General features: G+C 47.9%; 1 protein-coding gene across 2 annotated transcripts in view; it reads right to left on the bottom strand.

Moving 5' to 3' along the window:
- The window catches only part of LOC143274595 (HEAT repeat-containing protein 6-like), a 51,500-nt gene that overhangs the window by 15,467 nt on the left and 19,076 nt on the right, over positions 1 to 16,957 (bottom strand). Inside the window, exons 12-18 of one of the 2 annotated variants that reach the window (XM_076578456.1) lie at positions 15,152 to 15,322; positions 13,935 to 14,098; positions 12,056 to 12,303; positions 10,931 to 11,012; positions 8,142 to 8,231; positions 2,734 to 2,871; positions 852 to 974 (exon numbers count right to left, since the gene is read on the bottom strand). In XM_076578456.1, coding sequence (XP_076434571.1) covers positions 852 to 974; positions 2,734 to 2,871; positions 8,142 to 8,231; positions 10,931 to 11,012; positions 12,056 to 12,303; positions 13,935 to 14,098; positions 15,152 to 15,322 — 1,016 coding nt within the window. The remainder of the gene's footprint in view (positions 1 to 851; positions 975 to 2,733; positions 2,872 to 8,141; positions 8,232 to 10,930; positions 11,013 to 12,055; positions 12,304 to 13,934; positions 14,099 to 15,151; positions 15,323 to 16,957) is intronic. The other variant, XM_076578457.1, reaches the window with a different exon arrangement.

The raw sequence follows: 16,957 nt of genomic DNA, 5'->3' as shown, positions 1-16,957 counted from the left end.
ACAACAGATTTCTGTGCCCGAGATTCAGACAGCTTTCTCCATTGGACTGTTACTATCACTCCATTTACTGATGAATTTCATACCACTGATCAGAACTCTCCTGGCTGCCTTGATTCTTTTAAAATATGAAAACCCAAAGAATGGAATTACTATCTCCAAAAATGGAGCATGGCTGCCCATATGGCGAGGTAAAAGGAGTCATGCCCGTACATGACATATGCACACACACACAAACACACACACACACCTCTAACACCCCTCCCCCAAAAAAAGAACACACACACACACACAACAAACACACACACACCCACACACACACACCTCCACACACACACACCTCCACACCCACACACCTCCACACCCACACACACCTCCACACCCACACACACCTCCACACACACACACACCTCCACACCCACACCTCCACACCCACACACACCTCCACACACACACACCTACACCTCCACACACACTTCCACACCCACACACAACCTCCACACAAACTCCACCCACACACACCTCCACACACACACACCTCCACACAACCTCCACACACACACACACACCTCCATACACGCACACACACACCTCCACACACGCACGCACACACCTCCACACACACACACACACACACAAACATACACACACACACCTCCACACACACACACACACACCTCCACACACACACACGCACACACCTCCACACCCACCTCCACACACACACACACTCCCACACATACACACGCACACCCTCCCCCCACACACACACACACACACAGCCCCCCCACCCCTCCACACACACACCCACACAGCCCCACCCACCCCACCCCCACACACCCACACCCACTCACAGGTGACAGACAGGGGTAGAGAGCGAAGATCCCCAATGCCCTGACTGCGGCGGACACCACCAGACGATCTGAGCACTGAGTCAGCTGGAGAACCAGCCTCAGACACTGCTGCTGCTGCTCCTTCTGTCAACATCACAAAACACACAGACACATCACAACTATCATCATCATTATTATTATCACTGTTATTAATCATCAATGTATTCCCTGTGATGAGCCTCTCACCATGAAACACATGCTCCTTGACTGTTGGGATCTGCATGACGTTAGACACAGACATCACACGGCGGTTTCTTTGAAGACCTTGTTTCGTGATGTCCCTCCGTGGGCGTTGATGGACTTCTTAAAAGAAGTGAACATTTTAAACCAGATTTGAAGGTTTTAAACTATGGAAGTTTTTTTTTTTTAAACTTTGGAGTGGAAAGTTTGAAGTGGTGACTCGTTTTAATTGTTTGTTGTTGTTTTTTTTATCCTTGTAGTAGTTATTAACGTGGCGATAGCCTTGAGATGGCCTTAGTGGTCGGCGAGGCTCTAAGCACCATAATTTCATTTCATTTCACCATCATCATCACAATGACGCCACTGACTGACAGATTGGTGAAGATGTGACGACCCACACTGGCCACACAGTCACAGGCACTGATCATCAGCATCATCATCATCACCATCACCATCATCACAAATGACCACTGACTGACAGACTGGTGAAGATGTGAGGACCCACAACAGCCATACAAATCAAATCAAATCAAAAACACTTTAGTAATCCACATGGAAATTAACTTGTGCAATCACAGTCACAGATCATCATCATCATCACCATTGTTGTTGTCATTGTCATCACCATTATCATCATCACCATCATTGTCATCATCACCATCATCATCACCATTACCATCATCATCACCACCATCATTGTCATCATCATCATCACCATTACCATCGTCGTCATCATTGTTGTCACTGTCATCACCATCACCATCATTGTCATCATCATCACCATCATTGTCACCATTACCATCATCGTCATCATCACCATCATCATTGTCATCCTCACCATTACCATCATCATCACTGTCATCATCATCATCATTTCCATTATTATCATCATCATCAACATCACCATCATCATTACCATCACCATCACCATCGTCGTCATCATTGTTGTCATTGTCATCACCATCACCACCATCATTATCATCATCACCATCATTGTCATCATCATCATTGTCACCATTACCATCATCATCACTGTCATCATCATCATCACCATCATTGTCACCATTACCATCATCATCACCATTACCATCATCGTCATCATCACCATCATTATCATCATCACCATTACCATTATTGTCATCATCACCATCATAACCATTACCATCATTGTCATCATCACCATCATCACCATTACCATCATTGTCATCATCACCATTACCATCACTGTCATCATCACCATTACTATCATCATCATCATCATTACCATCATCATGACCATCATCATCATGACCATCATCATCATCATCCAAGAGACTGGTGAAGATGTGAGGGCCCACAGTAGCGATACAGTTACAGGTACTGATCATCATCATCATCATCGTCATCATCACAACAACACACTGACCGAGAGACAGGTGAAGATGTCAGGGCCCACAGTAGCGATACAGTCACAGGCACTCATCATCATCATCATCACAACAACACACTGACCGAGAGACAGGTGAAGATGTCAGGGCCCACAGTAGCGATACAGTCACAGGCACTCATCATCATCATCATCACAACAACACACTGACCGAGAGACAGGTGAAGATGTCAGGGCCCACAGTAGCGATACAGTCACAGGCACTCATCATCATCATCATCACAACAACACACTGACCGAGAGACAGGTGAAGATGTCAGGGCCCACAGTAGCGATACAGTCACAGGCACTGGCCCTGACAGGGTTGGTGGTGGTGGGTCCACTCAGGATGTCCAACAGGGGGCCATCCAGCACTGCCTGCCACATCAGCTGCACCTTGGACATGTGGAGAACATCACTCACATCACCATGTGTACTTCCTGTGTTGGGACAGGACATGTGGAGAACGCTCACATCACCATGTGTACTTCCTGTGTTGGGACATGGGACATGTGGAGAACACTCACATCACCATGTGTACTTCCTGTGTTGGGACATGGGACATGTGGAGAACATCACTCACATCACCATGTGTACTTCCTGTGTTGGGACAGGACATGTGGAGAACATCACTCACATCACCATGTGTACTTCCTGTGTTGGGACAGGACATGTGGAGAACACTCACATCACCATGTGTACTTCCTCTGATAGGACAGGACATGTGGAGAACACTCACATCACCATGTGTACTTCCTCTGATGGGACAGGATATGTGGAGAACACTCACATCACCATGTGTACTTCCTGTGTTGGGACATGGGACATGTGGAGAACACTCACATCACCATATGTACTTCCTGTGTTGGGACATAGGACATGTGGAGAACACTCACATCACCATGTGTACTTCCTGTGTTGGGACATGGGACATGTGGAGAACACTCACATCACCATATGTACTTCCTGTGTTGGGACATAGGACATGTGGAGAACACTCACATCACCATGTGTACTTCCTGTGTTGGGACATGGGACATGCGGAGAACATCACTCACATCACCATATGTACTTCCTGTGTTGGGACATGGGACATGTAGAGAACATCACTCACATCACCATATGTACTTCCTGTGTTGGGACATGGGACATGTGGAGAACACTCACATCACCATGTGTACTTCCTGTGTTGGGACACAGGACATGTGGAGAACACTCACATCACCATGTGTACTTCCTGTGTTGGGACAGGACATGTGGAGAACACTCACATCACCATGTGTACTTCCTGTGTTGGGACATGGGACATGTGGAGAACACTCACATCACCATGTGTACTCCAACACTGCCTGCCACAGCTGCTGCACCTGGGTGACGTGGAAAACATCACTCACATCACTGTGCACACCCAGAGATGCCAACCCCTGTCAAGTGTTTGAAGGAACAATCAGGAAATTTGGTAGGAACATTTTTTGACCGGCGCAATAGCCGAACGGTTAAAGCGTTGGACTTTCAATCTAAAGGTCCCGTGTTTGAATCACGGTGATGGCGCCTGGTGGGTAAAGGGTGGAGATTTTTACGATCTCCCAGGTCAACATATGTGCAGACCTGCCAGTGCCTGAACCCCCTTCGTGTGTATACGCTAGCAGAAGATCAAGTATGCACTTTAGCGTTTGGTGGGTTATGGAAACAAGATCATACCCAGCATGCACACCCCCGAAAGCGGAGTATGGCTGCCTACATGGCGGGTTAAAAACGGTCATACACGTAAATGTCCACTCGCGTATATACGAGTGAATGTGGGAGTTGCAGCCCATGAACGCAGAAGAAGAAGAAGAAGAAGGTAGGAACATTTTGAATTTGGTAAGAACGCTCAGACTCCAAGCCACATCAGCAAACGTACATTTCATCTTCAAGGCATACAAACACTCCATAGCTTTGCCCACCAGGCACAGACGCTGTTTGACTGAGATGTAACTTGATTCCGCCACGTTCTCTCTTGTTAGGGCAAACGATTAAGCTGATTGGTCCACTCAATGCTGTTCCAATGTAACCATGCACGCGATTAACTGAGTATTATCGCGTGAGACCAAGGTTAGTAGTGACTGCCCTGGCCACGTGATCGGTAAGTCGAGAGCGTCTGGGTAATGTTGTGACAGGAAAGCATGTGACCATGCTTTGTAGTCGAAAATGAACTCCTTAGGAACAAACTGCGATCGAGTGTAACAAAATATGGTTAAATCCTAACAGTTGACATCTCTGTGTACTCCATAGTCCCTGTGTCAGAACAGAGGTGATGTGGAAAACATCACTCACATCACCATGTGTACTCCAACAACACATGCCACAGCTGCCATACCTGGGTGATGTGGAAAACAATTCTCACATCACTGAAAATACTGTATTGGGCTACTGAGCTCATCGTTGTATAAGCCACATGACCTAATTTCTTTTTTAAGATTGGGAATTTATTCTCACATAAGCTGCAGTGGTTTATACATATAATATAGATGATACAACTTTTTCTTCTCTTTTCCTTTCTTGGGGGGGTCTTTGTCTGCTTTTCCTTTCAGAATCTTCCATGATTTCATATATATTTAATGTTCCTTATAATGCTCCTGCTGTGTTTTGTGTTCAATGCGTACACATTGTTTATGAATCACACCATAAGCTTCTGCTTGTTCCAGCTCTATGTCTATGTATTTGCAATGTCTTTACTGGCTTTGGGGAATAACATCTTATCTAACGCAACTGCGTCACTGCTGACTAGGTGCAGACACTGCTGCTGATGCCCCTTCCGTTGACAGCACCACGCACAACACACACATACCTGTAACACAGTCAGAGTGACAGCACCACACACAACACACACACACCTGTAACACAGTCAGGGTGACAGCACCACACACAACACACCTGTAACACAGTCAGGGTGACAGCACCACGCACAACACACACATACCTGTAACACAGTCAGGGTGACAGCACCACACACAACACACACACACACCTGTAACACAGTCAGGGTGACAGCACCACACACAACACACACACACACCTGTAACACAGTCAGGGTGACAGCGCCACACACAACACACACACACACCTGTAACACAGTCAGGGTGACAGCACCACGCACAACACACACACACCTGTAACACAGTCAGGGTGACAGCACCACGCACAACACACACACACCTGTAACACAGTCAGGGTGACAGCACCACACACAACACACACACATACCTGTAACACAGTCAGGGTGACAGCACCACACACAACACACACATACCTGTAACACAGTCAGGGTGACAGCACCACACACAACACACACACACACCTGTAACACAGTCAGGGTGACAGCACCACACACAACACACACACACACCTGTAACACAGTCAGGGTGACAGCACCACACACAACACACACACACACACCTGTAACACAGTCAGGGTGACAGCACCACACACAACACACACATACCTGTAACACAGTCAGGGTGACAGCACCACACACAACACACACATACCTGTAGCATAGTCAGGGTGACAGCACCACACACAACACACACATACCTGTAACACAGTCAGGGTGACAGCACCACACACAACACACACATACCTGTAGCATAGTCAGGGTGACAGCACCACACACAACACACACATACCTGTAGCACAGTCAGGGTGACAGCACCACACACAACACACACACACCTGTAACACAGTCAGGGTGACAGCACCACACACAACACACACATACCTGTAGCACAGTCAGGGTGATAGCACCTCACACAACACACACACACCTGTAACACAGTCAGGGTGATAGCACCACACACAACACACACATACCTGTAGCACAGTCAGGGTGACAGCACCACACACAACACACACACCTGTAACACAGTCAAGGTGACAGCACCACACACAACACACACATACCTGTAGCACAGTCAGGGTGACAGCACCACACACAACACACACATACCTGTAACACAGTCAGGGTGACAGCACCACACACAACACACACACACACCTGTAGCACAGTCAGGGTGACAGCACCACACACAACACACACACATACCTGTAGCACAGTCAGGGTGACAGCACCACACACAACACACACATACCTGTAGCACAGTCAGGGTGACAGCACCACACACAACACACACATACCTGTAGCACAGTCAGGGTGACAGCACCACACACAACACACACACATACCTGTAGCACAGTCAGGGTGACAGCACCACACACAACACACACATACCTGTAACACAGTCAGGGTGACAGCACCACACACAACACACACACACACCTGTAACACAGTCAGGGTGACAGCACCACACACAACACACATATACCTGTAGCACAGTCAGGGTGACAGTACCACACACAACACACACATACCTGTAACACAGTCAGGGTGACAGCACCACACACAACACACACATACCTGTAGCACGGTCAGGGTGACAGCACCACACACAACACACACATACCTGTAGCACAGTCAGGGTGACAGCACCACACACAACACACACATACCTGTAGCACAGTCAGGGTGACAGCACCACACACAACACACACACACCTGTAACACAGTCAGGGTGATAGCACCACACACAACACACACATACCTGTAGCACAGTCAGGGTGACAGCACCACACACAACACACACATACCTGTAGCACAGTCAGGGTGACAGCACCACACACAACACACACATACCTGTAGCACAGTCAGGATGACAGCACCACACACAACACACACATACCTGTAGCACAGTCAGGGTGACAGCACCACACACAACACACACATACCTGTAGCACAGTCAGGGTGACAGCACCACACACAACACACACACACCTGTAACACAGTCAGGGTGATAGCACCACACACAACACACACATACCTGTAGCACAGTCAGGGTGACAGCACCACACACAACACACACATACCTGTAGCACAGTCAGGGTGACAGCACCACACACAACACACACACATACCTGTAACACAGTCAGGGTGACAGCACCACACACAACACACACACACATACCTGTAACACAGTCAGGGTGACAGCACCACACACAACACACACACACCTGTAACACAGTCAGGGTGACAGCACCACACACAACACACACACACTCCTGTAACACAGTCAGGGTGACAGCACCACGCACAACACACACATACCTGTAACACAGTCAGGGTGACAGCACCACGCACAACACACACATACCTGTAGCACAGTCAGGGTGACAGCACCACACACAACACACACATACCTGTAACACAGTCAGGGTGACAGCACCACACACAACACACACATACCTGTAACACAGTCAGGGTGACAGCACCACACACAACACACACACATACCTGTAGCACAGTCAGGGTGACAGCACCACACACAACACACACACATACCTGTAACACAGTCAGGGTGACAGCACCACACACAACACACACACATACCTGTAACACAGTCAGGGTGACAGCACCACACACAACACACACATACCTGTAACACAGTCAGGGTGACAGCACCACACACAACACACACACACCTGTAACACAGTCAGGGTGACAGCACCACACACAACACACACACACCTGTAACACAGTCAGGGTGACAGCACCACACACAACACACACATACCTGTAGCATTGTCAGGGGAAGTGTGGACGGCACAGGGGGGCCGTGTTTCTCCTGCATGTCCATCATGACGCTGCCCAGCTCCTCCAGAACCTGAACACAGTCCAAATCACAAACACCGCTACTGTCACTGCTGTCAAACTGCCCCCTAACCCCCTCCCCCCGCAAACTCCCTGCTGGAGTTTACCCCCAGGTCATTCTTGGCATGCCTTGAATGACCCTCAGGGGTCATTTGTAGTTGGTCACAGGGGGGTGGAGCATGAGGTGGGGGCGGTGCTAGAGCCTCAAACACCCCCCCAACTATTTTTACCCCCAGGGTAATTCGAGGCTAGCCTCATATGACTGCCAGGGCCATTTGTAGCTAGTCAAGATGAAACCCCTCCACCAGGTGGAAATGACCCCTTGCTACTAGTTAAATTGATCTATTGAAAAAAGGAAGGGGGGTTATTCTGCCCCACCCCCCCACCCCCACCCCCGGACCCTCCCAGGCCCCCTCCATGATAATGTTATGGAAGCAAAGTTTCAGTTTCTCAAGGAGGCATCACTGAGGTTAGACAAATCCATACACACTACACCACATCTGTTAGGCAGATGCCTGACCAGCAGCATCACCCAACATGCTTAGTCAGGCCTTGAGTGCATGCATATATATATTCCTGTACCTATCAGAGTGGATTTCTTCTACAGCATTTTGCCAGAGGACAACACTCTCGTTGCCATGGGGTCTTTTTCAGTGAGCCAAGTGCGTGCTGCACACGGGGACCTTGGTTTATCGTCTCATCCAAATGACTTGACTCTCAGTTCGATTTTCCAGTTAAACTTGGGAGAAAGGGCGAGAGTGGGATTCGAACCCAGACCCTCACAGACACTGAACTGGCAGATGAGGGTCTTATCCCGTCTGCCACCTTCCTCCTACACACACCAGTATAGTAAAACCCCACCCTACGTAACCACTCCTCAATCTACCATAAACAGCCACATCAATAGGATTAAAAATCTACCAAACCTAGCCAGCTCTGAATTTATTGTAAATAGCCACAACACCAACGTAGTTTTAAATCTACCGTACCTAGCCACTTCTGAATCTACCATGAATAGCCACACCTACGTAGTTTTTAATCTACCACACCTAGGCAGTACTGAATCTACCATAAACAGCCATATCAACGTAGCTAAAAATCTACCATAAATAGCCACATCAACATAGTTAAAAAATCTACCATAAATAGCCACATCAACATAGTTAAAAATCTACCATAAATAGCCACATTAATGTAGCTTGAAAAAACAACCATAAATATATAGCCACATCAATGTAGTTAAAAAGCCACCATAAACAGCCATTTCAATGCAGTTAAAATCAACCATAAATAGCCACATCAACGCAGTTAGAAATCTATCATAAACAGCCACATCAACGCAGTTAAAAATCTACCATAAATAGCCATATCAACACAGTTAAAAATCTGCCATAAATAGCCACATCAACGCAGTAAAAAACACACACCATAAATAGCCATATCAACGCAGTTAAAAAATCTACCATAAACAGCAACCATAAACAGCCACATCACTGCAGTTAAAAATCTACCATAAATAGCCAGATCAACGCAGTTAGAAATCTATCATAAACAGCCACATCAGTGCAGTTAGAAATCTATCATAAACAGCCACATCAGCACTTTGATAAATGCCCCTATCAATGTGGTTCAAACAACACACACCAAAAACAAAAGAAAAACAGAAGACAGCAGACAAAACGCCCTCTGCCAGGACAGCACACAACACACACCAGCACCAGCTCACCTTACAGCACAAGACACACACCAACACCAGCTGACTCACCTTACAGCACAGGACACACACCAACACCAGCTGACTCACCTTACAGCACAAGACACACACCAACACCAGCTGACTCACCTTACAGCACAAGACACACACCAACACCAGCTGACTCACCTCACAGCACAAGACACACACCAACACCAGCTGACTCACCAGCACAAGACACACACCAACACCAGCTGACTCACCAGCACAAGACACACACCAACACCAGATGACTCACCTTACAACACAGGACACACACCAACACCAGCTCACCTTACAGCACAAGACACACACCAGCTCACCTTACAGCACAGGACACACACCAACACCAGCTGACTCACCTTACAGCACAAGACACACACCAACACCAGCTGACTCACCTCACAGCACAGGACACACACCAACACCAGCTGACTCACCTTACAGCACAAGACACACACCAGATGACTCACCTTACAGCACAGGACACACACCAACACCAGCTGACTCACCTCACAGCACAAGACACACACCAACACCAGCTGACTCACCTTACAGCACAGGACACACACCAACACCAGCTGACTCACCTTACAGCACAGGACACACACCAACACCAGCTGACTCACCTTACAGCACTGGACACACACCAACACCAGCTGACTCATCTTACAACACAAGACACACACCAACACCAGCTGACTCACCTTACAGCACAAGACACACACCAACACCAGCTGACTCACCTTACAGCACAGGACACACACCAACACCAGCTGACTCACCTTACAGCACAGGACACACACCAACACCAGCTGACTCACCTTACAGCACAAGACACACACTTACACCAGCTGACTCACCTCACAGCACAGGACACACACCAGCACCAGCTGACTCACCTTACAGCACTGGACACACACCAACACCAGCTGACTCACCTTACAGCACAGGACACACACCAACACCAGCTGACTCACCTTACAGCCATGCAGCTTGATGGTGGAGTCAGGGTCCTCTAAGCATGCCAGTATCAGTCCCTGCATCAGGGGCAGCTGACTCCTGTACACACCACAAACTTCATGACACAATGTGTTGTGCTGTGCTGTGCTGTGTTGTGCTGTGCTGTGTTGTTTTGTGCTATGTTGTGCTGCACTGTGTTGCACTGTATTGTATTGTATTGTATTGTATTGTACTGTACTGCATTGTATTGTACCATATTGTATTCTATTGTACTGTATTCTACTGTACTGTACTGTACTGTATGATATCATATATGACTGCATTGCATTGTATTGCATTGTATCGCACAGTATTGCATTGTATGATATTGCACAGAATTGCATTGTATGATATTGCACAGAACTGCATTGCATCATATTGCACAGTATTGCATTGTATCATACTGCACAGTAATGTATTGAATTGTGTTGTATTTGATTATACTGCTTTGTACTGCATTGTATCACATTGCCTTGTATTGTGTTGTATTACTCAGCACTGTAATGTATTGTCCAAACAGTGTGTGGGTCAGCCCCCGCATCAGTTGCAGCTCACTCCTGTACACATCACGCACCACCACTGATAATGAAAATACTATATAACACAGTGCTTACATGGCGTTAACTCCCTATGTAGTGGGCACGAACCTCAACACGGCTTGCTGGCCTCAAACAGAGGAATTACACATGTGCTCTACACTCAACAATCACAGATAACAATGGCAGCTCACACAAACTCTCTTCCACCCACCCAGAGCCACCTTCAAACATACGCTCACAAACACACATACACAAACACACACACGCATAAAAACAACTCACATACACAAACACACACACAGACACATACACAAACACACACACATACATATATATAAAAACAACTCACATACACAAACACACACACATACACAGACACATACACAAACACATACACACCAATAACAATATCATCAACTACACACCGTGACAACGCCATAATGAAACAACAATAACAACACCACCACCACTACCAACACACACACAACAGCAACGACAACCACCACAAGCATATCCCCCACGCCCCCTGCACCCCGACCCCCTCTGCCCGGCCTTGATGCTCACCTGATGACAGGGAAGTAACCCTTGCACAGCGTGGCCAGCACCTGCAGCGACTCCAGCCGCACAGGAAGTGGCTCCACAGTGGTCCCCCCTGTCTCCTCCCCTTTGCCTCCACCACCACCACCACCACCGTTACTGCCAGCAACACCCCCCACCCCGTTGCTGTGGTTGCCGTGCACGGGCTGTGGCAGGATGTTCTTCAGGCAAAGTTTGATCAGCCAGGATGTGCCCTGTGCCTGAGCCTGCAGCATCTGAAGGACAGCCACGACACCAGTGATGGCCTAGAGGTAATGCGTCCGCCAAGGAAGCGTGAGAATCTGAGCACACTGGTTCCAATCATGGCTCAGTCGCCAGTAATTTCTCCCCCTCCACTAGACCTTGAGTTGTGGTCTGGATGCCAGTCATTCGGACGAGACCATTAACTGAGGTCCCACGTGCAGCATGCACTTAGTGCACGGATAAGAACCCATGACAACAAATGGGCTGTCCCTGGCAAAATTCTGTAGAAAAATCCACTTTGATAGGAAAAACAAAAACAAAAAAACTGCGGGCAGGAAAAAATTTAAAAAATGGGTGGTGCTCTCTCCCTAGGGAGAGCAGCCTGAATTCCACACAGAGAAATTTGTTAAAACAAAAAAACAAAACAAAAAAGAGTACTACGTCTCCACTCTGGGAGGGACGTTCACTCAGTCTGGCTCCACGACTAAGCCATTATTGTCGTTAGTAGGGGGCTTAGTAGGTGGTGTCCTAAGTACGTTAAAACAGAAAAGGCACCACTGAACACCACCGAAGTGGCTCAGCAGCAGTGCAGGGTCTCCTCTGGTGTGTGGCCTCCTGGCGACCTAACATCGATGGTTCCCTGTGGACTGCCGACGCTGGAACTGCGACGGACGAACCCGGGTGTGGCCGTGTATGGGGAATCTAAATGAGTGGCGTGGGAGTAATCCCACTGAAACGGTGCAGATGATTGGGCAGCAAAAAAAAAAAAAAAAAAAAAAAAAAAAAAAAAAAAAGTACTACAATACAATTTTCTTCTTCCACCTTCATCAGCTGTAGCTACCGAGTGCAATAGCCAAGTGGTTAAAAGCAGTTGGGCTTTCAATCTGAGGGTCCTGTGTTCAAATCCCTGTGGGTAAAGGTTGGAGATTTTTTGTGATCTCCCAGGTCAACAATATGTGCAGACCTGCTAGTGCCTGAACACCCTTTTTCGTGTGTATACACACGCAGAAGATCAAATACACAAATTAAAGATCCATGTGTTTAATCTTCTGCGTGCGTATGCACACAAGGGGGGTTCAGGCACTAGCAGGTCAGCTCATATATTGACCCAGGAGTTCTGTGTGTGTGTGTGTGTGTGTGTGTGTGTGTGTGTGTGAGTGTGTGCGTGCACGTGCGCCGCTTACATGCAAGTGTGTGTGTGTTTGTGCGCATGCATAGGAGCATGCATGTGTGTGTGTGTTCTTGTGTGCCTTGTGTCTGACTGACATGTTATTGTAAAGAGGTATGAAAGCTATGTATAAATGTACTGTTATCATTCTGATCATTATTATCAGTTATTTTTATTCTTTTTTTTTTCTTGCTTTTTCCTTTTCTCTCATCTTTTTTATTCAGTCTTCTTCCCACTGGCATGCTGGAACATTTTCAAAACCATGCAATATATAATACACATACACGATGGTTTCACACAAAATTATTGTGTCTGAAAGAGAAGAAGCCTGTAAACTCTCTCTCTCTCTACCCCTCTCCACAGCAACTAAACCTGAGTACAGTATGCATGTGCACACTGGGTATTACCCCCAGAATTTCTTGTGAGCCTGGCTCAGTGTTCTGCTATCTTAATGTTTACTGGTCATAGTTTACGCAGATCATTTTGATCCTTTACCTGGTCGCTGAAGACAGGTGTCTGAATGCCAGGCGAGGAAGCACCCAAGACAGGAGTGCCGGCATCGGATGAACTGACAGACGGCATCATCGCCATGGGAACGGCTCCGGAAATTTCTGTGGCATTGACGCTGCTCGTTGAGGAGGCGCTGTGACTGTCAATGCCTGACAGGACACAGGAGGAAGGTGGAGGAATGGTTAAGATGCTCAGCTGCTAATATAGTGAGTCCGTGAAAGTGTGGGTTCGAATCCCACTCTCGCCCTCCCTGTCTGACTGGAAAATCAAACTGAGCATCAAGACTTTTGGATGAGACGATAAACCAAGGTCCCATGTGCTGCACGCACTTGGCGCACTGATAAAGAACCTATGGCAATGAGAGTGTTGTCCTCTGGCAATTCACTCTGATAAGTACACAAATATATAAGCATGCACTCAAAGCCTGACTATGTTGGGTTATGCTGCTGGTCAAGCATCTGCCTAGCAGATGTGGTGTAGTGTGTATGGACTTGTCCGAACACAGTGATGCCTCCTTGAGAAACTGAAACTGAAACTGGGACACAACCAGAAAACACAGAGGTGCCATTAACCTGGTCAACCAACAAATATGCAGACCTGCTAGTGCCTGAACCCCCTTCATGCACATACACACACAGGTCAAGTACGCACGTTAAAGATACTGTAATTCATGTCAGTGTTCGGTGGGTTATGGAAACAAGAATATACCCAGCATACACCCCCCCCCGAAAACGGAGTATGGCTGCCTAAATGGCAGGGTAAATAAACAAAACGCTCATACACGTAAAATTGTCTGAGTGTGTATGTGTGCATGACTGAAACCGAACTGAATGACACAGGAAGTGAATGATGAACGCCCAGTGGCAGCTGTCAGTTGGCTCTACCCAGGTAGGCAGCCTGTTGTGCAAATGACTCCTTTTTCAAAGCGCTTAGAGCTTGGTCTCCGACTGAGGATAGGCGATATATAAGTATCAATATCATTCATTCATTCACATGACACAAAAAATAATGTATGTATGCATGTATGTGTGTATATGTATATCGTCTGTCTGTCTGTCCTATCTGGCCACTTATGTGATGTGACACACTGTAATAAAATAATTTACCTATGCATGCATGTGCATCTATATCGTGTGTCTGTCCTATCTGTGTGCGCATATTTTTTCGTTCAGTTATAGTTATCGTTCAAAAGCCTGCATTACCCGAGTCGTTGAGGGTGGTGGAGGTAAGGGAGGTAATGCCCAAGGTGGAGGATGTAGTCATGCCAACAGGGGGCGTTGGCGACTGCACGATGTGCAGCACCTCCATCAGGGGGGGCTGGTGGCTCACCATGGCTCCCAGACACGTCAGGCACGCCACTCGCACGTTGGAGTCTGTCACATCACAGGTCAGAAGGTTAAAACAGACACGCCACTCGCACGTTGGAGTCTGTCACATCACAGGTCAGAAGGTTAAAACAGACATGCCACTTGCACTTCGGAGTCTGTCATGTGACAGGTTGGAAGGTTAAAACAGACATGCCACTCTCACGCTGGGGTCTGTCATGTGACAGGTCAGAAGGCTAAAACAGACACGCCACTCTCACGCTGGGGTCTGTCATGTGACAGGTTGGAAGGTTAAAACAGACACGTCCACTCTCATGTTGGAGTCTGTCATCGACAGGTCAGAAGGTTAAAACAGACATGCCACTTGCACTTCGGGAGTCTGTCATGTGACAGGTCTGAAGGTTAAAACAGACATGCAACTCTCACGCTGGGGTCTGTCATGTGACAGGTCGGAAGGCTAAAACAGACATGCCACTCTCACGCTGGGGTCTGTCATGTGACAGGTCAGAAGGCTAAAACAGACACGCCACTCTCACACTGGGGTCTGTCATGTGACAGGTCAGAAGGTTAAAACAGACACGCCACTCTCACGCTGGGGTCTGTCATGTGACAGGTCACAAGGCTAAAACAGACACGCCACTCTCACGCTGGGGTCTGTCATGTGACAGGTTGGAAGGCTAAAACAGACACACCATTTCACGCTGGGGTCTGTCATGTGACAGGTCAGAAGGCTAAAACAGACACGCCACTCTCACACTGGGGTCTGTCATGTGACAGGTCAGAAGGCTAAAACAGACACGCCACTCTCACGCTGGGGTCTGTCATGTGACAGGTCACAAGGCTAAAACAGACACGCCACTCTCACGCTGGGGTCTGTCATGTGACAGGTCACAAGGCTAAAACAGACAAGCCACTCTCACGTCGGGGTCTGTCATGTGACAGGTCAGAAGGCTAAAACAGACACGCCACTCTCATGCTGGGGTCTGTCATGTGACAGGTCAGAAGGTTAAAACAGACACGCCACTCTCACGTCGGGGTCTGTCATGTGACAGGTCAGAAGGCTAAAACAGACACACCACTCTCATGCTGGGGTCTGTCATGTGACAGGTCAGAAGGTTAAAACAGACACGCCACTCTCACGCTGGGGTCTGTCATGTGACAGGTCAGAAGGCTAAAACAGACACGCCACTCTCACGCTGGGGTCTGTCATGTGACAGGTCAGAAGGCTAAAACAGACACGCCACTCTCACGCTGGGGTCTGTCATGTGACAGGTCAGAAGGTTAAAACAGACAAGCCACTCTCACGTCGGGGTCTGTCATGTGACAGGTCAGAAGGCTAAAACAGACACGCCACTCTCACGCTGGGGTCTGTCATGTGACAGGTCAGAAGGCTAAAACAGACACGCCACTCTCACGCTGGGGTCTGTCATGTGACAAGTCAGAAGGCTAAAACAGATATGTCACTCTCATGCTGGGGTCTGTCATGTGACAGGTTGGAAGGCTAAAACAGACACGTCACTCTCATGCTGGAGTCTGTTGCATCGCAGGTCAGAAGGTTAAAACAGACACGCCACTCTCAAGTTGGGGTCTGTCACATGACGGGTCGGAAGGTTAAAACAGACACGCCACTCTCAAGTTGGGGTCTGTCACATGACAGGTCGGAAGGTTAAAACAGACACGCCA

The sequence above is a fragment of the Babylonia areolata genome, chromosome 29 (genome assembly GCF_041734735.1).
Source record: "Babylonia areolata isolate BAREFJ2019XMU chromosome 29, ASM4173473v1, whole genome shotgun sequence".
Lineage (NCBI taxonomy): Eukaryota > Metazoa > Mollusca > Gastropoda > Neogastropoda > Buccinidae > Babylonia > Babylonia areolata.
Note: the sequence above shows the minus strand (reverse complement) of the source record. Positions and strands in the feature narration are given on the sequence as shown.